The sequence below is a fragment of the Enhydra lutris genome, unplaced genomic scaffold (assembly GCF_002288905.1).
Source record: "Enhydra lutris kenyoni isolate GAN:26980312 unplaced genomic scaffold, ASM228890v2 scaffoldscaffold26, whole genome shotgun sequence".
NCBI lineage: Eukaryota > Metazoa > Chordata > Mammalia > Carnivora > Mustelidae > Enhydra > Enhydra lutris.
Window position 1 is genome coordinate 20867991 of NW_019154110.1, and position 24998 is coordinate 20892988.

At 46.0% G+C, this 24998-nt stretch overlaps 1 protein-coding gene across 4 annotated transcripts in view; it reads left to right on the forward strand.

The window, feature by feature from the left end:
* The first annotated feature begins 22422 nt into the window (after window positions 1-22422).
* The window catches only part of LOC111151228 (sperm associated antigen 9), a 137240-nt gene continuing 134664 nt past the window's right edge, over window positions 22423-24998 (forward strand). For all 4 annotated transcript variants that reach the window (XM_022509027.1, XM_022509029.1, XM_022509026.1 and 1 more), the window contains exon 1: window positions 22423-22760. In XM_022509027.1, the coding sequence (XP_022364735.1) occupies window positions 22458-22760 (303 nt within the window). In that variant the 5' untranslated portion in view covers window positions 22423-22457. The remainder of the gene's footprint in view (window positions 22761-24998) is intronic.

The window sequence follows — 24998 nt, forward strand, 5'->3', positions numbered from 1 at the left end:
GTGACCTGAAAAACATTTTAAATTCTAGAACTCAATACAACTGTTGTAGCTATCTAATTCACTCCCTTTACAGACATACACACAGACCGAAAGAGATGACACTATTTATTGAAGATTACACCAATACATAGGGAAAGCTATGCTTTAGAACAGTGAATCTAGCTATGGTGTGGAGGGCAGATTAGATAGGGAGAGGCTAGAAGCAAAGAGGCCCATAAGGAAGATGCTGACATCACCAGTAATCAAGGCATGAGGGTTAAAGCGGTCAAAGGGATGTTTGTGCTAAAATTCAGAGGATAAACCAACAAGGTTTGGGAACTGATTGAATATGATTAAAAGAGCTGAAGAGAAACTCTGTCATAGCAGTGATAGAGCTGAAGACCATGAGTCTGTTTTCAAGGGATGTGGGGGTGATTCTTGGCTCAACCACGTATCAGTTATGTGATTTCAGACAAGATATTCAACATCGCCAAGCAAACTCTGTTTCTGTATTTGTTAAATGGGAGTCATACTCCATCAAAATACTACATCCTCACTACATCAAAAGAGTGTTGTGAGGATTATATAAAGTAATGTAATCAATATTTAACACAGTGTTTGGCACATTGTAAATAATAAATAGTTGCTTGGGTTTTTTATACCTATGGGTGACAGAATTTTATACCTAACAATTGTGACAATAATGACATTAACACACACAAAAAAAATAATAATAATGACATTAACAGACATAGGGAAGTCCAGAAAGAGCCAGCTGGAGGAGGATGAGCTTCCTGTCATGCATCTGCTGGAGGGTGACACAAGAGAGAAAATACACAGTAGCCGGGGCGCCTGGGTGGCTCAGAGGGTTAAAGCCTCTGCCTTCGGCTCAGGTCCTGATCCCAGGGTCCTGGGATCGAGCCCCGCATCGGGCTCTCTCCTTGGTGGGGAGCCTGCTTCCTCCTCTCTCTCTGTCTGCCTCTCTGCCTACTTGTGATCTCTCTCTGTCGAATGAATAAATAAAATCTTTAAAAAAAAAAAAGAAAGAAAAAAGAAAATACACAGTAGCCAATTAAAGACATTTATCTGGGGTTCAGAGGAGATGCTAAGGAGAGACATGTGGGGATTATCTGCATAAAAATGATCTCTAAATACCTTGAAGCTAAACATGAAAGCACTGGCAATATTCTTCTTTTTTTTTAAAGATTTTTATTTATTTATTTGACAGAGAGATCACAAGTAGGCAGAGAGGCAGGCAGAGAGAGGAGGAAGCAGGCTCCCTGCCGAGCAGAGAGCCCGACACGGGGCTCGATCCCAGGACCCTGAGATCATGACCTGAGCCGAAGGCAGAAGCTTAACCCACTGAGCCACCCAGGCGCCCCATATTCTTCTTTATTTTTTTTTAAAGGCAGACTTCTTGTGATGGTGCAGGTATGAATTCCAATGGTATTTGCCAACCAAATATGCATACCAACAATATGCCAAATGTGTCCTCTAGAATTTTTACAATGATACATTATATGCTATAATTTGCTAAGCCTAGAGTCTTTAGAATGAGATTATATAGGAGCACCTGGGTGGCTCAGTCCATTGAGTGTTAGGCTCAGGTCGTGATTTCATTTTTGTGGGATGGAGCCCCGTGCTGGGCTCCCCACTCATCGGGGAGTCTGCTTGAGATTCTCTCTCTCCCTCTGCCCCATCCACGGTTCCTACTCACTCTCTCTCTCTCTCTCTCTCTCTCTCTCTCAAATAAATAAATAAATAAATCTTAAATGAAAAGAAACGTAATTCTATAAAAAATAATTTTAGGGGGCGCCTGGGTGGCTCAGTGAGTTGAGCTTCTGCCTTCGGCTCGGGTCATGGTCTCGGGGTCCTGGGATCGAGCCCCGCATAGGGCTCTCTGCTCAGCAGGGAGCCTGCTTCTCCCCCTCTCTCTGCCTGCCTCTCTGCCTACTTGTGATCTCTGTCAAATAAATAAAATTTAAAAAAATAATTTTAGTATTATAATATATATTATCTGGAACTGACATTAATTATACTGTGATTTATTTTTTAGATTTTTTTTTAAGATTTTATTTATTTGAGAGAGAGTAAGCTAGAGAGAGAACACAAGCTGGGGGGGAGGAGGTGGGGGAGGGAGAGGGGCAGACTCCCCACAAAGCAATGAGCCCCATGTGGGACTTGATTTTAGGACTCTGGGATCATGACCTGAGCCAAAGACAGATGCTTAAAAGACTGAGCCACCCAGGCGCCCCAGTGATCTATAAGTATTAAAAAGTATCTTAAAAGGAGCAATAAGCAATGACTGCCATTCATTTGTTACACAAAAATGAACCATAATAGACAACATATATTGAAAGATTGCTCTGTGCCAGGGCACCTGGGTGGCTCAGTGGTTAAGCATCTGTCTTTGGCTCAGGTCATGATTGCAGGGTCCTGGAATGGAGCCCCACGTAGGGCTTCCTGCTGAGCAGGAAGAGAAGCAGGAAGAGCTTCTCCCTCTCCCACTCCCGCTGCTTGTGCTTCCTCTCTCTCGCTGTGTCTTTGTCAAATAAATAAATAAGATCTTTAAAAAATAAGAAAAAAATAAAATAAAACAACTTAAAAAGAAAAAAAGATTGCTCTGTGCCAGGCACAAAGTGCTTTATTTATAGTAATTTGCACAACCCCTTCGTGAGGTAAATATTGTTATTGTTCTTGTGTTTTGGGTGGGGAAACTGCCGCTCACGGAGGGTGGATGACTTGCCCAAACTCAGACAGCCGGAAGAAGTGGATTCAGGATTTAAAGCCAATCTGCCCAGGGCCAGCGGTTTGGCTCTAAATTACATGTGTGCTTCTTCACCATGGGGAAGGCTTTATTCCAGAGTCTCACCTTCAGGAGAGATCACTGCGAGGTGCAAAGAAATCATCATTCAAAACCAACAAGACGGCTAGCTCTAACACTGCGCACAGAATAGAATTGATTCAGGTCATGACTGTCCTGCTATGAATGATTTAAGGAATCAGAGCAACTAATGCATTATGCCCACGTGTGAGAAACAGAAAGGCATCTTGGGATGCAGGGCAAAGAGAGGCCATTCATAATACTGGTTAGGAATGAGTCCCGAGGGAATCTTCACTGCCCATAATCAAGAATGAAGTATGAACCCTCCCACTTTTTTTTTTTTTTAGATTTTATTTATTTATTTGACAGAGAGAGATCACAAGTAGACGGAGAGGCAGGCAGAGAGAGAGAGAGAGAGGAGGAAGCAGGCTTCTTGCTGAGCAGAGAGCCCGATGCGGGACTCGATCCCAGGACCCTGAGATCACGACCTGAGCCGAAGGCAGCGGCTTAACCCACTGAGCCACCCAGGCGCCCCAAACCCTCCCACTTTTGACTCCAATCGAACTACAAATCAAACAGCAGGATCATTTGGTGAAGGTAATTGCCTGTGTTTTGCAAACAAAACAAAACAAAACAAAACAAAAAACAAGCACACAGGTCCCTTGTCTTGAGTCTGGCTGAGAAATATGCATAAGGAAACTACCTCTCAATCTTCTGAGTGAGGCCTGATCCTTGGTGGGGGAGGGGAGGAAGAGGTTTGGGGGGAAACCTACAAAATTTGCTAATTGGGGAAGGAAGTCCTAAAAGATTCCTCACATAGTCTGGTGCCACAGCTATACAAGGTGGGCCTGATTCTAAGTTCTATTTTACAGATGGGGAAAAATGAGGCCCAGGAAGGTTAAAGAGTTTAGCCCAGATCACAAAACCACTTAAGAGGCCGAGGCTGCCTGTGGATCAGTGTCACTCTCTCTCCAGAGCCTGTGCACGTAACCACCACACTGTGCCATAGAACATCATGTCAGGAATTCTAGACTTCCCGGCCCAATGAGACCCCCCAAGGATCACCGGGTAACCCAAGCGAGATCAGTCATCTATTTTTTTTCTATTCAACAACACTGCCTTCCTCTGACAGTCTTAGTTTTCTGCTCTTGACTACGAGAGCGATGACTCTAATACCTTTTATTTTTTTTCTCCTTAAGCTCTTCAATCACATTTATTTTTACATTCTCTTACAACCCTCCTCGTTTCCACTTTCTAAACTTAGATATAATAAAGCCTTTTGCAAAGACACCGGCTCTTTGCCTGTAACAGTCTCTCTGCTTGCCTTGACTCTGGTCTAGTCTTTCAGACTAAAACTCTCTGGGGGAAGGATTTCGTGGCTAAAGAGGTGCAAGGTCCAGAGCAGTGATTTCACGTTCATCTCCCTCCTGCTTTCTTGTGATTTGATTCTCCAGGACCCCTACTGGGAGTCATGGGCCTGGTGCCTTCTGTCTTCACTGAAGATGGTTGTAATACTGGACTCAGTTCAGTTTGTCTCGCTAGGCTCTCTAGATTGGGGCCGAACATCACATAATCTGTAATTTCTGTAATATTATGATCGTAGTGCCTTGTGTATTAGTTGGGATGAGCTAGGTTGTGCTAGAGCAAAAAGTCAATCACAAGTCTCAGTGGTTTAATGCCTTAGTCCATCAGGTTTGTGTAACAAAAACACAATAGACTTATAAACAATAAACATTTATTTCTCACAGTTCTGGAGCAGGGGGATGTCCAAGATCATGATGCCGACAGATTCCGCATCAGCAGATCTCGGGTAAGTTTGGTTTTGTTCAGTGCAATGAACTGAATGCTTACACTGAGTCTGATGAGACGCCCCTTCTTTTTTTTTTTTTTTTTTTTTTAAGATTTTATTTATTTATTTGACAGACAGAGATCACAAGTAGGCAGAGAGGCAGGCAGAGAGAGAGGAAGGGAAGCAGGCTCCCTGCTGAGCAGAAAGCCCGATGCGGGACTCGATCCCAGGACCCTGAGATTATGACCTGAGCTGAAGGCAGCGGCTTAACCCACTGAGCCACCCAGGCGCCCGAGACGCTCCTTCTTAATGGATAGCAATCTTCTCACTGGAACCTCATGTGGTAGAAGGAGGTTTTCCAGAAGGGCAGTGTTGGGGAGCAAGAATTTCCTGTCCCCGTCCAAAGTCCTTTGAAGGCTGGACGAAGAATGAAACTGACATGTGACAGATGAACAGGAGAAAAGCAAATTTAATTTCATTCCTACGGGGAATCCACCCAGACATGGAAATTCCAAAGAGTTTAATACAGATCAAGCAAAATGAGGTCTATATGTCAGCCTGAACTAAGGAGAAGGGGGAAGGGGTATGTAACTTCTAAGGGAAGGAATGCAATTCATAAGGCAGTAAGAAAAAGAGCAGATGTTTGGAAATTAGATGTTTGCCCTACAGATGAGTCACTCAAATAAAATTTATCCCAGCTAATAATCATTGTTCTGGGAAACACCTCCAATTTTAGAACCTTTTTCTTTTCTCTCTCTCTCTCTTTTTTTTTTAGATTCTTCTAGGTAGTTAAAGGAGGGGCAAAAACTTTCTCGTGAGCACACAGGGTCTTAATTGCCTTCAGCTCTGAAAAAGTCATGCTAAAATGGTCCCCTTGGGGTGGCTGGCCCTTGACCCCCTATAGCACTAATCCTATTCCTAAGGGCTCCATCTCCCAATACCATAGCCTGGAGGGTTAGGATTTCACTATATGAATTTTGCTTTTTTTATGTTTTCTTTTTCTTAAAGATTTTATTTTAAGATTTTATTTATTTTTTATTTATTTGTCAGAGAGAGAAATGTACACAAGCAGGGGGAGCAGCAGGTAGAGGGTGAAGCAGGCTCCTCACTGAGCAAGGACCCCAATGCTGGGCTCGATCCCAAGCCCCCGGGATCATGACCTGAGCCAAAGGCAGATGCTTAAGGGCTGAGCCACCCAGGCACCCCTTAAAGATTTTAAGTAATGTCTGCACCCCACGTGGGGCTCAAACTTACAAACCAGAGATCAAGAATCACAAGTTCTTCTGACTGAGGCAGCCAGGCACCCCTCCCTATATGAATTTTGGAAGAAACACGAACTCCGAGTCCTTTTTACTGCACAAAACCAAATCTGCTGTAGGGCCAGCACTTCTGCAGTTCAATCCCCGCCATCCAGTGATTCCGGGAGGCTGTTACCCCTCCCCCCTCCATCTCAATACAAGGCCTCTATGATGCCAAACCACAGGACAGAGAAAGCTGAGGGAGAGGGAGGGTCCCAGGGTAGCTCTTAAATGGTTGGTTTGGCCTGGATGCCACTGCTCCTTTGAGCCCATGGACCAGAACTAGTGGAATGGCCCTGCATAACGTGAAGGGAGATGGGAAATAGGGAGGACCACACGGCATTCTGTGAGCAGGAAAGGTCTTTTGCTTTCTTCTCATCCCCGCATCGTATGCTGCAATCTTGTCTTTTCCTTTCCCAGTCCCGGTCCCAGCTGTTAGCCTGTACCTTGGACTTTAACCTTCTACCTCCAAATCACAAATCATAGTTTAATCCAGTGCTTGTTCTTTGGAGTATTTTATCTCCTGCCAGATGACCCTGTCCTTTCACTGGCATGCCTTGTAGCTTGAATGTTGTCTCCCTTATCCCTGTGTCTTGTTTTGTTTTGTTTTGCATCTAGTCATTTTCCAGGACCTACCCAGCAGAGAGTGCTCTGGAAAGACCTCCTAAACTTCCTGAACTTGAAACTGAAGTTATTAAGCCCAAGAGACATTTTCTCTCTGGAGTGGAGTAAAGAAAGTGAGACAGGAGAAACACTGAAGGGATCAAAGCAAGGTGAACCAGTTCTCCTGAAGGCAGGTCCAGGAGCCTCCCCTGGCTCACTGTCTCCTTAAGAGAGTTTAATACTGATCAGATAAAAAGACCTCTGGGAAGGGGCACCAGTGCTCTCTGGTAGAAACGGGTCTCCCTCTTCCACAGCTCACTTACTTGCTGATCAGATTGAGCATTAGTATGGGGCACCTGGCTGGCTCAGTTGGTGGAATGTGGGACTCCTGATCTCGGGGTTGTGGGTTCGAGCCCCATGTTGGTAGAAGAGATTACTTAAAAATAGATAAACTATTGGGGCACCTGGGTGGCTCAGTGGGTTAAAGCCTCTGCCTTTGGCTCAGGTCATGATCCCAGGGTCCTGGGATCGAGCCCCGCAGCATCGGGCTCTCTGCTCAGCAGGGAGCCTGCTTCTCCGTCTCTCTCTGCCTGCCTCTCTGCCTACTTGTGATCTCTGTCTGTCAAATAAATAAAGAAAATCTTAAAAAAAAAAAAAATTGGGGCTCATAGCCCATCTAAGGCTAAACAAACAAAGAGGGGGCTGGGGCTTCTGGGTAGGGGAGGCAAGCTATGGGAAGGTAACCAGGAAGAGTTTGGAAAATATTTGTTGTTTAGGAAGGCTCGTTATGCAGATTTAAGTGGGAACTATCTCCAATAATAGGAGCTGTCAAAAGTCCTCCTCTTTCCTGTAAGAAGGAGAGATACACTTTTTACAAATGGAAATTTCTTTTATAAATGGAAGTTTCCTTTACAACAGGAAATCTTGCACTTTGTATTTGAGCTATTCCTGTGTCTACCAGTTTTTTTCTTTTAAGATTTTATTTATTTATTTGACAGAGAGAGAGAGATCACAAGTAGGTAGAGAGGCAGGCAGAGAGAAAGGGGGAAGCAGGCTCCCTGCTGAGCAGAGAGCCGGATGTGGGGCTCGATCCTAGGACCCTGAGCAGAAGACAGAGGCTTAACCCACTGAGCCACCTAGGTACCCCAATGTCTACCAGTTCTTAATAGCCTTTAGCTCAAAATAATCCATATGCCCAAGAGGCGTTCTTTTGGGGGCGGCACACTCACAGCCTTTCTATGTTTATGATTTTTTTATAAATGATTTTTAAATGATTTTTTAAATATGTTTATGATTTTTTAAAAAGATTTATTTATTTGGGGGCACCTGGGTGGCTCAGTCGTTAAGCATCTGCCTTCAGTTCAGGTCATGATCCTGGGGTCCTGGGATCAAGACCCGCATTGGGCCCCTTGCTCCACAGGAAGCCTGCTTCTCCTTCTCCCACTCCCCCTGCTTGTGTTCCCTCTCTCGATGTATCTCTCTCTGTCAGATAAATAAATAAAATCTTGGGGCGCCTGGGTGGCTCAGTGGGTTAAAGCCTCTGCCTTTGGCTCAGGTCGTGATCTCAGGGTGCTGGGATCGAGCCTCGAATCGGGCTCTCTGCTCAGCAGGTAGCCTGCTTCCCTTTCTCTCTCTCTGCCTGCCTCTCTGCCTACTTGTGATCTGTCAAATAAATAAATAAATCTTTAAAAAATAAAAATAAATAAATAAATAAAATCTTTTTAAAAAAAGATTTTATTTATTTATTTGAGAGGCTCCTGGGTGACTCAGTTGGTTAAGTGTCTGCCTTCAGCTCAGGTCCTGATCCCTCATGAGTCCTGCATTGGGCTTCTTGCTCAGCGGGGAGCCTGCTTCTCCCTCTCCCTCTGCTGCTTGTGCTCTTTCACTATCTCATTCTCTTTGAATCTTTCAAACAAACAAATAAATCTTAAAAAAAAAAAGATGTATTTATTTAATCTCTACACCCAAAGTGGGGGGCTCCAACTCAACCCTGAGATCAAGAGTCACTTGCTCTGCTGATGGAGCTGGCCAGGGGGCCCCCACTACCTCCCCCCACCCCCTGCCTGCTGCCCACTCCCAACCATTTTTGGACAACTCCCACTGATTTAAAAAAAGAAAAAGGGGGACCTGGGTGGCTCAGTCTGCTGGGCCTGACTCAGTCTGACTTTTGGTTTCGGCTCAGGTCATGATCCCAGGGTCCTGGGATCTAGGCCCTCATGCGGCTCCTTGCTCAGCAGGAAGTCTGCTTCTCCCTCTGCCTGCTGCTCCCCCTGCTTGTGCTCTCTCTCTGTCAAATAAATAAAAATAAAATCTAAAAAAAAGAAGAAGATTTAAGTTCCTGGGTCAGTTTTCTGTAAAAGACCAACCATAAAGCCCTCAGTGGTAACCCATGCAGAACGACTCTCACTCTAGAGAGCTTTCTATCTCTTCTCACCTTCACTTAACAAACTATCACTCTACCCTGTTGTGTCCCTGAGATTCATTCTTCGACTCCCCGGACAAGAAACCTGCAACCCTCATCCCTTCGGTTATAATCCTGTCTCTAGTCCTCCCGTAGGGTACACGCTTTTGGAAGCCAGTTCTGTAATCTCAGAGGCTGTCTTCAGTAAGGTCATCAGGTTCAATTACTTCAAACATTCTTGTGTCAAGACTTTAAGTCCCATCTCCAGCTGGGCCACTTGCCCCCTGAATATACCTGGTGTCTATAGTTTTCAAGGGGTGATTTCATCCTGCAGAAATCCTTCCAGGAGAAAGGAGACACTGCTACAGACACACAGGCTGTGATTTTGAAACAGTGACTCCTAGAGGACTCCTGGGTGGCTCAGTCAGTTAAGCATCTCCCTTAGGCTCAAGTCAAGGTCCCAGGATCCTAGGATCGAGTCCGCATCTGGCTTCCTGTTCAGCAGAGAGTCTGCTTCTCCCTCTCCCTCTGCCGGCCTCTCCCTCTGCTTGTGCTCTCTCGCATGCTCTCTTTGTCAAATAAAGTCTTAAAAAAAAAGAGAGAGAGACAGAAAGAGTGACTCCTAGTAAGAGGAGATACCCATAGGAGATGGAGCTGGGCTTGGCACCTTGCTAATAATTTGACAGGAATTAATAATGTAGCTTACATTTACTGAATACATATGTGCCAGCCACTATTCAAAGTGTTTTATGTGTATTGTCTCATTGAACCTTCACAACAACCCTAGGAGATGGGTACTCTTATGCTCAACCTCATTTTACAGAAGAGGAAACTGGTACAAGAGAGTAACTCGTCTAAGGCAGTGCTGCCGGTAAGTGACAGAAGCATAATTCAGACCCCGGGAATTAATTCCAAACCCCTTGTATACTCGCAGTCACCGGTGTTTATTGTCTTGTGCTTGGCCAAGATTTATAATTCAGACCCCGGGAGTTAATTCCAAACCCCTTGTATACTCGCAGTCACCGGTGTTTATTGTCTTGTGCTTGGCCAAGATTTTGAGTTTTTAACATTTTTACAAAACAGTAAAGAATATATTTATCTGAGTCTTGGTTTCTGCTAATTTGATAGTAAACAAAATGTTAACTCCTTATATGCAACATTTTTTTATAAGATTTTATTTATTTATTTGATGGACAGAGATCACAAATAGGCAGAGAGAGAGGAGGAAGCAGGCTCCCTGCTGAGCAGAGAGCCCGATGCGGGGCTCGATCCCAGGACCCTGGGACCATGACCTGAGCGGAACGCAGAGGCTTTAACCCACTGAGCCACCCAGGCACCCCTATATGCAATATTTATATAATAGTAGAATGAGACACAGGCCAGAATATGTCCTCTTCTTCCAGATTTATGATCTCATAGCAGATATATATTATGTGGCTTCTGACTTCAGAATTTGAAAAAAAAAAAACAGAGGGGGAATGAGGGCACTGAGCTGAGTCCAGTGTTCTTGATAGGAGCTTCGTTGCAGCCAGAGGTGACTGTGGGTGATTCCTCAGTTGTAAAAGGAAGGAACTGGATTCCACTGCTTGCGAAGGGACCTCCTCCTGCTCAGATCTCACGTCCAGAGGAGTAAATCTCTGCGGGGAGTTCCCAACACCAAGGCAGAAGGCAAGAGCAAATATCTACCTTGAAAGAGGCGGACTCTCTGGTGCCCCTTGAGTCACGCAGATCAAACTGATATGAACAAGTGGGTATCTGTTCCCTGCTTCTCGTGTGTGAGGCTGATGGGCAGCGGTGCTATGCTTAGGTGTTTGACTGGCTCTGCTGCACTTACTAAAAATAAGCAGCCAGTGTGAGGGGTGAGTCATTTTCATACATGCCTATGTGGAGGAACAAAGTGACAAAGGTCACAGCGGCCCCGCGTGCGATGATTTCCCTTCTGAGCAGATACTGCACCCTGTTCCCAACCAGCCCCTCTTTTTCTGTTTTATTTTAGATAAGCCGTAGACCTTAAATAGAAAACTGACTCAACAGTCCTTGATTGTGTTTCAGTTTGTTCCTATCCTGTTCTCTGTTTGTGGACTGGCCTCGTCCTTACGGCTGGATTTGTTACTTTTCTGGGGGAATAGACATTGATGTTAACATTGGTGTTAACGACCACAGTTTGCACAGTGATTATATATGCATATATGCATAGTTGCTTTGGAATAGTCAGCCACGGCCCTGGCGACGTGGCAACACGTGGACGAGTTCCCAGCTTTCTCTAGAGGGAGTAAAGTCTTATCAGGACAGGATCCATCCTGGGCGAAATTGTAAAGTAATGTTGTCTTGTTTTTGTTTTTTTTTTTTAAGATTTTATTTATTTACTTGACAGAGATCACAAGTAGGCAGAGAGGCAGGCAGAGAGAGGAAGGGAAGCAGGCTCCCTGCTGAGCAGAGAGCCCAATGTGGGGCTCGATTCCAGGACCCTGGGATTATGACCTGAGCCAAAGGCAGAGGCTTTAAACCACTGAGCCACCCAGGCACCCCTAAAGTAATGTTGTTTTGTTTTCAGGTGATTTTTCTATTTCGTTTCTGAGGATTTTTCTGTTTCATTTCTGGGATCTCCATTCTTCACCCCCTATCCCTGTGGCCAGTGCCCTCATTCAGCTTTCTAATCAAAGCTTCTCTGTTCTTTTTAAAAGTAGGCTCCACACTCAATGTGGAGCTTGAACTCACGACCCAAGATTAAGAGCAGGTGCTCTGAAGCTTCTCACTTGTTAGGCCTTAGTTTCATTGGCTATAAAATGGGAGGAGAAAGACATTAAACGTCTTTTCTTTCTTTTTCTTTTTCTTTTTTTTTTTTAAGAGAGAGGAGTCGAGGGGTGCCTGGGTGGCTCAGTGGGTTAAGCCTCTGCCTTCGGCTCAGGTCATGGTCTCGGGGTCCTGGGATCGAGCCCCGCATCGGGCTCTCTGCTCAGCAGGGAGCCTGCTTCCCCCTCTCCCTCTGTCTGCCTCTCTGCCTACTTGTGATCTCTGTCTGTCAAATAAATAAATAAAATCTTAAAAAAAAGAGAGAGAGAGAGAGAGAGAGGAGTCAGGGGAGCAGAGGGAGAGAAAATCCTGAAGCAGACTCCCTGCTGGGTGAAGGGCTTGATCTCAGGACCCCAAGATCATGACCTAAGCAGACACCAAAAGTTGGACTCTCAAGCGACTGAGCCATCCAAGGTGCCTCACTAGCATTCTTTCTTTCTTTCTTTTTTTTATAATAAAGATTTTATTTATTTGACAGACAGAGATCACAAGTAGGCAGAGAGGCAGGCGGAGAGAGAGAAAGGAAGAAGCAGGCTCCCTGCTAAGCAGACAGCCCGATGTGGGGCTCAATCCCAGGACCCTGGGATCATGACCTGAGCCGAAGGCAGAGGCTTTAACCCACTGAGCCACCCAGGCACCCCACTAACATTCTTTCTTAACCTAACTTTTTTTCCCCCAGATCTGCCTTCCTAAGAAACGATGACATAAATTCCAAAATTAGTTCAGGCTTCTTTCCCTTTCCCAATAAAATACCCATTCCCTTGGGGTTGCTGATTTCATCTAGCTATTTGTTAGAAATTAGTTGATTAAACAAAATATAAAGGCTAAGGGGGTGCCTGGCTGGCTCAGTCAGTAGAGCGTGGGACTCCGGATTGCAGGGTTATGAGTTCAAGCCCCATGTTGGGTGCAGAGACTACTTAAAAAAAAAAAAAAAAAAGTCTTAAAAATTAAAAATATAAGGGGTGAAACTGGACCATGTGTTTCATAAAATGATTCACCCTAGCAGTATCATCCACAGATAAGCCTTACCTACATTCATAAACGAATGACTTCGAATGGTTTATCCACCTGTTATCTTTCTTTGTGATCCACCCCAGAAGCTCCTCAGACCAAAAGTGTTCAAAGCAAACTTATTTTATTTTAAAGATTTATTTACTTATTTTAGAGACTCAGCAAGCACAAGCAGGTGGGGGCAGAGGGAGAGAGAGTCTTAAGCAGACTCTGCACTGAATGGAGAGCCTGATCTCACCACCCTGAGACAGGGACCCGAGCTGAAACCAAGAGTTGGGCGCTTAATGGACTGTACCACCCGGGCGCCCCCAAACTTATTTTATTTTTAAAAAGCGACCTTCCAGAGTACCTGAGTGGCTCAGTGGGTTAAGCCTCTGCCTTCAGCTTGGGTCAAGATCTCAGCGTCCTGGGATGGAGACCCGCATTGGGCTGTCTGCTCAGCAGGGAGCCTATTTCCCCCTCTCCCTCTGCCTGCCTCTGCCTACTTGTGATCTCTCTCTCTCTCTGTCAGATAAATAAATAAAGTCTTAAAAAAAAAAAAAAAGCAAACTTTCTTCCTGAATTAGTTCTCTTGATTGGTGTACCATTTACTCACTTGCCAAGCCAGAAACCTGTGAGTCCCTTTCTGTCACCCTCTACATCTAGCAAGTTCTGTCCATTGACTCTTTCAAATATTTCTCACACCCCTAACCATGGCTATTACCTTAAGTAACATGGGGATGGGGAGGCAGGGAGGGAGAGTGACAGATGCCAATGGAATGCTAAGGGAAAGATCTGAAATCAGTTGAAGCATATACACCAAGACATTAACCTGGCAAACCAGACAAAAGTTTTGCCCCTTACCCACAGTATTCTGGCCCTCTCTCTACCCACCCCCCATTCCAGCATATTAGTGGCCTTGCCAGCAGGTCACCCAACATGTAGAGAAAATCACTGATCACTGATAAGATTTAACCAGGAGTCTGAAGTTGAGATGGAGAAACAACAATGGGAAACGGCCTCACTTATTCAGACTGGAACATCAGTAGGATAGAGGAAAGGAGAACAGGTATGAAGACCATAAAACTATCAGATGTTCATCCTTATTTTTGGAAGTCCACACTTTGTTTTAGAGAGTAAGAGGGGTGTTGAATAAGTGGAAAGTACCACTAAGGACTCTACCCTCACCGCATCTGGGGCTCAGGAAGATGCTTCCCTGAAGACCCCACATACCAACCTAGGGAGCAGGTACATCAAGTTGTCTGTGCTGGGGGGTCAGGCCCTGGGAGGCCTAGAGGCTTAGCTTTGCAAGCCGAGCCTGGGGACTTGGCGGCAGAAGCGGATGGTAGACAGCAGCTGGCTCTGAGGTGAGGGCTGCAGGGAAGGCTGCCACCCCAGCCAGATTTCAGAGACATCTCACATAACATCAGAGTCGAAGGTGGCCAAATGAAACAGGGAACGATACATGGGGGGTGGGGAGCGGGGCATGAGCTGTAGTAGCTCAAAACTTTAACTCTGAAGGCCCAGGCACGCAAGAGTATGACTGGCTTGAGACCAGCCGGAGACCATTCACCTTTACCCACCTCCAGCCCACCTCCAACAAGTGCCGAAAGACATACTTAGCCCTCTTACTGTCAGTGCTCTTACGGGGAGTTTCAGGAGGGGTAGGGGTTAGCCAAAAGATGGTGTTCTTCTTCTTCTTCTTCTTTTTGTAAAGATGTTTTATTTATTTATTTAAGAAAGAGAACACAGAGGGAGAGGAAGAAGCGGACTCTGTGCTGAGCAGAGGTCATGACCTGAGCCCAAGGCAGATGCTTAACCAACTGAGCCACCACCCAGGTGCCCCAGGACTCATTATTTTTATTTAAAAGAGACCACACACGCTTGTGACCTAAAGGGACTGTTTCAATAATCCTCTTATTTTTTTAAAATCTTATTTATTTGACAGAGACATCGCAAGTAGGCAGAGAGGCAGGCAGAGAAAGGGAGGGAAGCAGACTCCTTGCTGAGCAGAGAGCCTGATGCGGGGCTCGATCCCAGGACCCTGAGATCATGACCTGAGCTGAAGGCGGAGGCTTAACCCACTGAGCCACCCAGGCACCCCTCAATAATCTTTCTAGACCAAGCTTTCCTTTGAACTAGGTCTGTTCTGTGATTGTGGTCTCAGGAGTAGGCCAGATTTGGTTGAGACAAAAAAATAAATCATTTTTCACTGTTTATCTGAATCGGAGAGTTAACCTCCAAGCCAAGCATCTGTCGAGATTACTTTCCCCTTGGCAGAATCCTTCAGGACGCCTTTGCCTAAATAACCTCCAGACCTAACTGTTCTTTTCTCTTTGCCATCACTGTACTTTGTATGTATGTAGATTTCACTAGCACATGGTTTATGCCTCCCAGGCCTGCCTCCCTTACTAGACTGCTCATCTTGAGGGCAAGCACTATGCCCGATCTATGTTAATCTTAGCTTAGAACCTTCACCCTGGGCCTAGCACAGGACCCATCACTTCCTAGGCAGTAAGTGTTGGCTGAATTTCACTGAGTTCTTAAAGATGGTGGATTTCAGGAGTGATGTTTTAGATCATTGGGATCTTCCCCCTAAATCATATACACAAATGAACTGGCATTTAGAAGAAATAGCTTCTTCTCACCTCCATTCCTTTCCCAGCATGACTGTTAGTGTGTCAAAATTAATTCCTAAACTAGAATGAATTTGCGATGTTATCCTCAATGAAATCTATTTAAAGATTTTTGGAAATGGGCTTTGGATTTGTCTGATGTTTCCTAAAATTTTAATCTATGTCTTTCTCATCTATTTATTTAAGAGACTCAAGTGAGGGAGTGGGAGTGGAGTGGGGGACCAAAATTCAGGTTTCTTGCTGGCAAGTCTCACTGGGTGCTTACTCACTCCAGAGAAAAGAAGTCCCCTTGTATGTACTTGACTCTTCTCCCCAAGGACAATGAAGACTTCCTGGATCACTCTACAGATTGTCAAATGTTAACTATGTGACATCTGGAAGATGGGACTCTATGGGTGATTTTAATTTTCTTTGTATTTAGCAAATATTCTATAGTGAGTCTGCATGTGTCTGTAATCGGAGGGAAAATCCAACCAATTTTTTTTTTGAAGATTTTATTTATTTGACAGACAGAGATCACAAGTAGGCAGAGAGGCAGGCAGAGAGAGAGGAGGAAGCAGGGCCCCTGCTGAGCAGAGGCACAAGCATATGGGGCTTGATCCCAGGACCCTGGATCATGACCCGAGCTGAAGGCAGAGGCTTTAACCCACTGAGCCACCCAGGTGCCCCTAACTTGCTATTTTATTTTATTTTTTTTTTAATATATTTATTTATTTGACAGCAGGAGGGATTATAATTAGGAAGAGAGGCAGACAGAGAGGGGGGAAAGCAGGCTCCCCGCTGGGCAGGAAGCCCGATATGGGGCTCGATCCCAGGACCCTGAGATCATGACCTGAGCTGAAGGCAGAGGCTTAACCCACTGAGCTACCCAGGTGCCCTCCAACTTGCTATTTTAAAAATATATCTTTTGGGATGCCTGGGTGGCTCAGTGGGTTAAGCATCTGCCTTTGACTCAGGTCATAATCCCAGGGTCCTGGGATCAAGTCTGGATTCAGGCTTCCTGTTCAGCCGGGCTCTGCTTCTCCCTCTGTCCCTCTTCCCTGCTCCTGCTCTCTCTCTGACAAATAAATAAATCAAGTCTTAAAAAAAATATATCTTTGGGGTGCCTGGGTGGCTCAGTGGGTTAAGCCTCTGCCTTGGGCTCAGGTCATGATCCCAGGGTCCTGGGATCAAGCCCTGCATCAGGCTCTCTGCCTAGCAGGGAGCCTGCTTCCCTCTCTCTCTGCCTGCCTCTGCCTACTTGTGATCTCTGTCTGTCAAATAAATAAGTAAAATCTTAAAAAAAAAAACCAAAATCTTTTACTCCCAGAGTGAACTTCAGCTCTATGTGTAAAAAGTATGCTGAGGTGGGCAATGAGCCTCTTGTTTCCCTTAACCCAAGTCAGAAGGAAGTGGAGAAAAAAATAGCGCTTAATACAAATATGACCGATATTCCTTGGACCCATTAAAAACAGCCTTGTGTACTGGGATTCTTGCTTCAGACATATATTCTGCCTCCTCATTTTATTTTAATTTATTTGAAGATTTCATTTATTCATAACAGAGAGAGGGAGAAAGTCAGAGAGAAAGAGAGAGAGAGAACACTAGCGGGGGTGGGGGGCAGAGGAAGAGAGAGAAGCAGGCTTTTCAGTGGGCAGGGAGCCCCAAGGCAGGGCTCTATCCCAGGATCCTGGGATCAGGACCTGAGCTGAAGGCAGATGCTTAACCAACTGAGCTACCTGGGTGCCCCTACTTTTTATTTTTTAATTTTTAAAAATTTTTATTTATTTTTTAAATTTTTATTATTTATTATTAGTCACCATAAAATACATCATTAGTTTTTGATGCAGTGTTCCAAGATTCATTGTTTATGTACAACACCCAGTGCTCCACCCACTACCAGGTTCACCCATCCCCCACCCCCTTCTTTTTTATTTTTTTTTAAATAAGCTCTAGGCCTAAAGTGGGGCTCAAGTCCAGGACCCTGAGATTAAGAGTTGAATGCTCCACTAACTGAGCCAGGCAGGTACCCCAGCTTCCTCATTTTAGAGGTAATTTCTGCTAGTCCAGAGTTCCAAGTGGGGGTGTTGAATGTAATAGCACTTGCCTGGAGACCTTCTTGCAACTACAACCTGGACAGATTTATCCATCTTATGCTGACACCTTAAAAAGGATTTTTTAAAAAATATTTTTTATTTATTTGACAGACAGAGATCACAAGTAGGCAGAGAGGCAGGCAGAGAAAGTGGGGGAAGCAGGCTTCCCGCTGAGCAGAGAGCCCGACACGGGGCTTGATTCCAGGACCCTGAGATCATGACCTGAGCCGAAGGCAGAGGCTTAACCCACTGAGCCACCCAGGCACCCCTTAAAAAGGATTTCGAAGGAAAAACGAGGGCTGAGAAAAGTCCTCTGGAACTTTCCAAGAACTCTGAATTCCACAGCAAGACTGTGTCCTCAAGGACTTTCTGGTTTGTGATCTAGTTTGTGACTATTTGTCATTTCACACTGCAATAGGTGGAAGGCCTTGGGAACTAGGAGCCTTCTTTTCTTTTCCTCTTTCAGAGACCCTCTCTCTACCTATGGGAAAATATAGTTTGTGAAAGCAGAGAAATTGATTCACTTAGAAATAACCATAAAAGTTCGAGAAGGCTAGACAAACAACAGGACTAGTAATTTCAGTCTTCCCGTGATTATAGTTATTGTGCTTGGGAAGAAACACCTCCCTTCCTGCCTCCATCAACTCCTCCCCTCTGCTGCCCCCATTAGTGTCCTCACTATTTTTGTAAGGCCGAATAATCTCTTAAAATGGAATTTCCTTCCTTTTAGGAATCAAGAATAAACATTTACTCTAAAGTCCATAACATGACCTGTTTTCCTGAATGACTCTTAGTCTTTAACAATAATCGCAGCCCTAGTGGGTGCTGGAAATTTATCCAGGTGGTCAAGTATAGGAGGTAGGATTACTGTCTACGCAATTAATGTAACATTGACTAACGGTACCAAATTTTTTTTTTTAAGATTTTATTTATTTATTTGACGGGCAGCAATCAAAATAGGCAGAGAGGCAGGCAGTGAGGGGGAAGCAGGCTCCCTGCTGAGCATTGAGCCTGATGCAGGGCTTAATCCCAGGACCCTGAGATCATGACCCCAGCCAAAGGCAGAGGCTTAACCCACTGAGCCACCCAGGTGCCCCTAACGGGACTAAATCTTTTTTTTTTTTTTTTTTTAATATTTTATTTATTTGACAGAGAGATCACAAGTAGGCAGAGAGGCAGGCAGAGAGAGAGAGAGAGGGGGAAGCAGGCTCCCTGCCAAGCAGAGAGCCCAATGTGGGGCTCGATCCCAGGATCCTGGGATCATGACCTGAGCCGAAGGCAGAGGCTTTAAACCACTGAGCCACCCAGGTGCCCCTAACGGGACTAAATCTTAAGGCCTTCTCTCCTGTCTTTCACTCCCACCTACAAACAAGAATCATAGGGTTTTATTTTATGTTACTTTATTTTATTATTATTTTTTCCCCTCCCTGAGAATCATAGGATTTTACAATTGCAAGAGGGGTGCCTGGGTGGCTCAGTCGGTTGAGCATCCAACTCTTGATTTCAGCTCAGGTCTTGATCTCAGGGTTGTGAGTTCAAGCCCTATGTTGGTTCCATACAGGCTGTGGAGCCTGCTTAAATTAAAAAAAAAAAAAAAAAAGGTGTTTGGGTGGCTGAGTTGGTTAAGCATCTGCCTTCAGCTGGGGTCATGATCCCAGGGTCCTGGGACTCAGCCCTGCTTTGGGCACCTTGCTCAGTGGAGGGCCTACTTCTCCCTCTCCTGACCACACCCCCACCACACCCCCACCTCACCCCCTGCCCATGTGTGCGTGCTCTCTCTCTCTCTCTAATAAATAAATAAAATCTTTTTCTTTCCACTTTATCACATGGTTGTATGCTTCTATTGAGCTAACTATAAAGTCACTGTAACCATAAATTTTTATTTAACAGCTTTACTGAAATATAATTCACATACAACACAACTCAATTTTTTAAAGTATACAATTCAATGGCTTTTGAAGGTTTTTAAAAAATTTATTATTTGAGAAAGAGAGAGCAAGTGAGCAAGCAGGAGCAAGGGGAGGGGCAGAGGGAGAGGGAGAAGCTGACTCCTGTTGAGTGGGGAGCCCCACACCAGCCTTGATCCCAGGACCCCAGGATCATGACCTGAACCACTCAGGGATCCCCCTCAATGACTTTTAGTATATTCAGAGTCATGTAACTATCAACAAATATATTTTAGAACATTTTCATTACCCCCAAAAGAAACCTCATACTCATTAGCATCATTCATTTTCCCTCATTACCCCAGCCAGCTCAAGGCAACCACTGATCTTTCTTTTTTTTTTTAATTTATTTGAGGGGGAGAAGGGCAGAGGAAGAGGGGGAAAATCTCCCGCAGACTCCCCATTGAGCACAGATCTGGACCCAGGGACTGATACCACAGCTAGGAGACAATTACTTGAGCCAAAATCAAGAGTCAGGTGCTTAACCAACTGAGCCACCCAGGTGCCCCAGCCACTGTTCTTTCATATGTGGTCCTTCGTGACCGGTTTCTTTTACTTAGCATAGTATTTTCAAGGTCTATCTATATTGTAAAATGCACTTCATTTCTGCTTATTGTTGAATGCTAAATATTCCAAGATATGCATATACCATATTTTATTCATCTATTCAACATCTGATGGATATTTGGCTGGATTTTATTTTAAACAAATATGACCTCTGAGAGCTAGCAGAAGCTTAAAATTAAGACATAAATATATATTTCATGTCTTTCTATATCGAATTTATACCTAAAGAAGCATACGTCTCCCTCTGCCTGCTGCTCCCCCGTTTGTGCTCTCTTATACTCTTTCCTTTTTTTAAAAGATTTTATTTATTTATTTGACAGACAGAGATCACAAGTAGACAGGGAGGCAGGCAAGATAGAGAGGGGGAAGCAGGCTCCCTGCCCGGCAGAGAGCCCAACGTGGGGCTCAATCCCAGGACTCTGGGATCATGACCTGAGCCAAAAGCAGAGGCTTTAACCCACTGAGCCACCCAGGCGCCCCATCTCTCCCTCTTTTTGACAAATAAATAAAATCTTAAAGAAGAGGTAATCTGTGCCCAGCATGGGGCTGGAACTCAAGAACCAGAGATCAACAGCCTCCTGCTCTACTGACTGAACCAGCCAGGCACCCCTCCCTTAAATTTTTTGATGTGTATGATAATATTGTGCAAAGACAAAATGCAGCCTTACCCTAGGTTCTCCTACTCGTCTGACTTCCGGGGAGGGGGTGCGGAATCTATATCTATATCTATATCTATATCTATCTATATGTCTAAATGACAGCCCTCAGGAAGGGAAGAACGAAAAGTCTAGACCAAGAGTCTTGACCCAGACATATACACAAACAATATAAGGGTGGGTATGCAGTGAGATGAGAAAGAGGGACAATACAGACCGCTGTTAAGTCTTAATATTTTCATTTTTGTCCTTCTGAGTTTATAGGTTGGCCTCTGTCCAACGTCCATACTGGTTTTGTGGGTCTCCAGGTGGGTCCAGATTGGAAGGCTGTGGGAGACTCATTCATACTCAGTAGAAAAAACTCGAACTTGTAAACAAGTCGAGGGTGTCTGATCCTGGGAGTGGCGTACTCCCTCACTAAACCTTCCTTTATCCGAGTCCTGCCTTCTCTTCCCTATGCTTTGAAGAGACCGGCCTCAATACGACTGAGTCACCTGCCTCCCGGAGAGAATCTTTGGGAGTGTCTCCCGTCCCGTCTACAGAGGTTAAAGAAGACCGGAAAGCGATCCTTGACTCAGTCCGCCCGAGGCTTGGGTGTTGTGTCATTCCCCACACGTGATGCTCTCGCAGGCTGCGGAGACCTCACGTATCATGGGACTTACTCACCCCAGAGACTCCACCCCTTTCCTCCAGTACTCCCCAACCACTCACTTCCCCGCTCCGCCCCTCGAGACTAGAGGAAAGTAGGGTGGCTGGAGCCCGGAAATACCACCCTCCCAATCTGGACGGGAGAAGCACAGAAACTCAGTTTGGAAAAGTGCAAGATGTGGCTTTAGTTTTATCCTTCACCAGAATGCTCTGCACTAACTCTTTTAGGCTGTCCTTACTGTCCTTATCCACAAACAGTTCTGTCGAGACCACCTTATCACTTAGGGAGACCTCGTCTTAGTTAACGTGGCTTTCCCTCTCCCTCTGTTTCCCACTTTTCTCTGAGCCCGAGATTCTTTTTTTTTTTTTAAGATTTTATTTATTTATTTGACAGACAGAGATCACAAGTAGGCAGAGCGAGGTGTGGGGGTGGTGCGGGGAAGCAGGCTCCCTGCTGAGCAGAGAGCCCGATGTGGGGCTTGATCCCAGAACCCTGGGATCATAACCCGAGCCGAAGGCAGAGGCTTTAACCCACTGAGCCACCCAGGCGCCCCTGAGCCCGAGATTCTTAATCTGAACTGGTTTGAGCTCCAGATCAGCCTCCTTCCCGTTCTAGCTGGGTGACCTTGAGTGAACTACAACTTTTCTGGGCCTACTTTCCCCGTTCGTGAAACGGAGGCCAAACGTCTACCACACCACGCCTGTCGGGAGGAACAAATGAGAAATCCCTTTGTGAGCTGAAAAAGGCAATAGAAATGTTAGCTATCTATTCTGGACGGCTAGTCACTCTTCCAGAACCCCTCCCTTTCCTTTGGGACCCGCCCTGCGAACCCCGCCGGGGTCTGACAGTTCTCGCCACCCTCCTCCAGCCGTCTTTCCCATTGGCGAAGGGGTCGGCCGCTCGGCGCCGAGTGTTGACGCCACGGCGCCCCCTCCGCCGGCGCAAGATGACGCATGGCCCCGCCTCCGGCCGCGCCCGGCCTCCCGCGGGGCCCCGCCCATCAGGCCGACGCGGCGCGGGTCCCGCCCCGTGGGTGACGTGTGGCGCGCGCGGCCCTGCCGCCCCGGCAGTTGGTGCAGCGGCCGTTGGGCTGAGTGCGCTTACCCCACCCCTCCCTTCCTCGGGCCCGGACCCCCCACCCCGCCGGCCGCAGCCCCAACCCCAGACCAAGCCCCAGCCGGGCCCGTCCCGTGCGGGCCCGTGACACCCTCTCAGCCGGCGACGCCCCGGGCCGCCCGCCCGCCCGCCACCATGGAGCTGGAGGACGGTGTGGTGTACCAGGAGGAGCCCGGCGGCTCCGGGGCCGTGATGTCGGAGCGGGTGTCCGGCCTGGCTGGTTCCATCTACCGCGAGTTCGAGCGGCTCATCGGGCGCTACGATGAGGAGGTGGTCAAGGAGCTGATGCCACTGGTGGTGGCCGTGCTGGAGAACCTGGACTCGGTGTTCGCGCAGGAACAGGAGCACCAGGTGGAGCTGGAGCTGCTACGGGACGACAACGAGCAGCTCATCACCCAGTACCAGCGGGAGAAGGCGCTGCGCAAGCACGCCGAGGAGGTGAGGGCCGGCTGGCGGAGAGGGCGGGGGCTGGGCCCGAGGGCGGGCGGGGGGCCGGGGATCGCGGCCCGGCCCGGGAGGGGGCGCGCCTGAGGCCGAAGCCCCCCGGTCCGACCCGGCGGCCGTGAGGTCCCCGGGACCCCCGACCGGCGTCGGAAGCCGAGGCAGGCGGGTGAGTGTCCAGGAGAAGGGAGGGAGATGAGGAGGCAAGGCCCGGGGAGGAAGCCTCAGCTTGGCCTGAGGGCACCTGAGATTGGCTGAGGGCGGAGATTATAAGGGTGGCCGGTAGCCGGTGGTAGTTTAGGGAAGTTTCCGACCACCGTAGGATAGTCGGACGGCGGTTCAAACTTTTACCATGGTGTGTATGTGGTGGGGCATTTACACACTTCTGTCCTGGCTATGTAACTTCCGCTGGTTCCAGTACCTTTCCAGGGGGTTGCTGCTTTGGGAAGTTAGAGATCTCCCTCTTTCGGTCAGTTTCTTCGTGACGTCTTAACCCTGTTGAGAAGGAGGTTTTATTTTATGTTTTTTTGGTGTCTTGGTTGACACTTTGTCAACATTTAGATGTTGTATAGCAACGCTCTGTAAGTAGAGCGTGCAATTTTATTTTGTTGATACCACACACCAAAGCGTTTCTCCGTGTCAGGTGGTCACCTTGGACAGTTCCCTTTAAAAACCCTCTGTTTATTTATGAAGAGGACTGGGGGCGGGGCGGGTTGGGGAGATGTAGGTGACTGTCGACAACCGTTTTCAGACTGCATTTTACAGGTGCCCTTAAACCCTAGCTAACACCTGGGCAGTGACCTCGGTGCCCTCACCTCGGGTCTGTGAATGTTTTGGAGGTCTGGAGTGCAAGTGATAGGCCTTGGACTTCTTGAGGCAGTCCAGGATTTAAGCTTTCAGGCTGTGTTGGCATTATTTTTGTGGAAGTTATCTAATGCAGGTGAAGTGTTCGTCTTTGTTTTCTGAGCATCTAGTACACCTAGCTAAGTACATGGTGACTGAAGGAGCTAAATAACAAATCATTGAACCAGTGACATATTCTCTTTGAAAAATGCTAGAAAAACGGTATTAGGACGTGAGATACGTTTAGCAGCTCATTTCCTAACCCTAAGTAGTACTCCCATTTTAACTTTATTTTGTCACTTATATCTTTGTACCAGGTCACATAGTTCTTTTTATTCTCCTTTTTAAGCTTGACTGTAGTGATGATTTTTAGTTCTGATTTTGTGATCCATTTGCCTCAAAGGAATGCCATTGCACTTGCCAAAGAACATTGACTTTATTTCAAGAATATTTCCAAGTCTTCAGGGAGTGAGGGATTGAAAAAAAAAAATCTAAAGATGGGATTGCAGTTTCCAGTGGTTTATTAGCACTGTTAGAGGTCATGTACTACTTTTGAGATGGTATGCTGTGTCTTCAACCTCATACAGGCGTTTACCAGTATGTCGATGCAGTAGGAAGAGACATATATACACAGGTGAGGAGCAGGCCCAGCATGACTTATTACCTTGGATAAAAGAAGTGGTCCTGCTAGCTTTAAACTCTGGTAGGTCCATGTGAACATAGCAAAAGGCCAGGGTCACACGTGCCAAGAAAATATAACTGCTACAAGAAAAATAACTGCTACAGGTTGCAGAATCAGAAAATAAAACTGACTAATTGCTAAGCACCTGATTGGATATTAATTTCTTAAGTATATGACTCTTTAAATGTTAAATGTTTTTGTTCTTTATACTTTTTCAGATATGTCTATAGATTATATATAATGAAATCTTTGGGCAAAGAGCCATGACCTGAGAATAGAGAACATTGATGAAATGCTAGATGAGCCAATTCCCAGACCACAAACATAAAACTACCTTGTTAATCACTTTTTATGTAAGATGATAAATCAAGTTTTACCCAGTCTCCAGAAATTAAGTCTTTCTTAGGCCAATATGCACAAGTGAATTCTGTGTTTAATTTTCTGGGAGTGCTCCGATTGGGGCCTTTAATGCAGAGCCTAAGAGTCTGCTATTATAGCAAAAGTGCCTCAGGGTATTTACTGCAAAAGTACTTGAAAGCCTGGAAATTGTCCATCACCAGAAAGTGTAAAGTAAATTCTGAGCACCTTTGTGGAACTTGAGGAGGATATATAAATGGTGAGAATGTTTTAGGGGGTGTGAAGTGCTATAATCTCTTACTTAGAGTAATTCTTAGCAAGAAATCGGAAATATTCTACTGATGTTACTTATC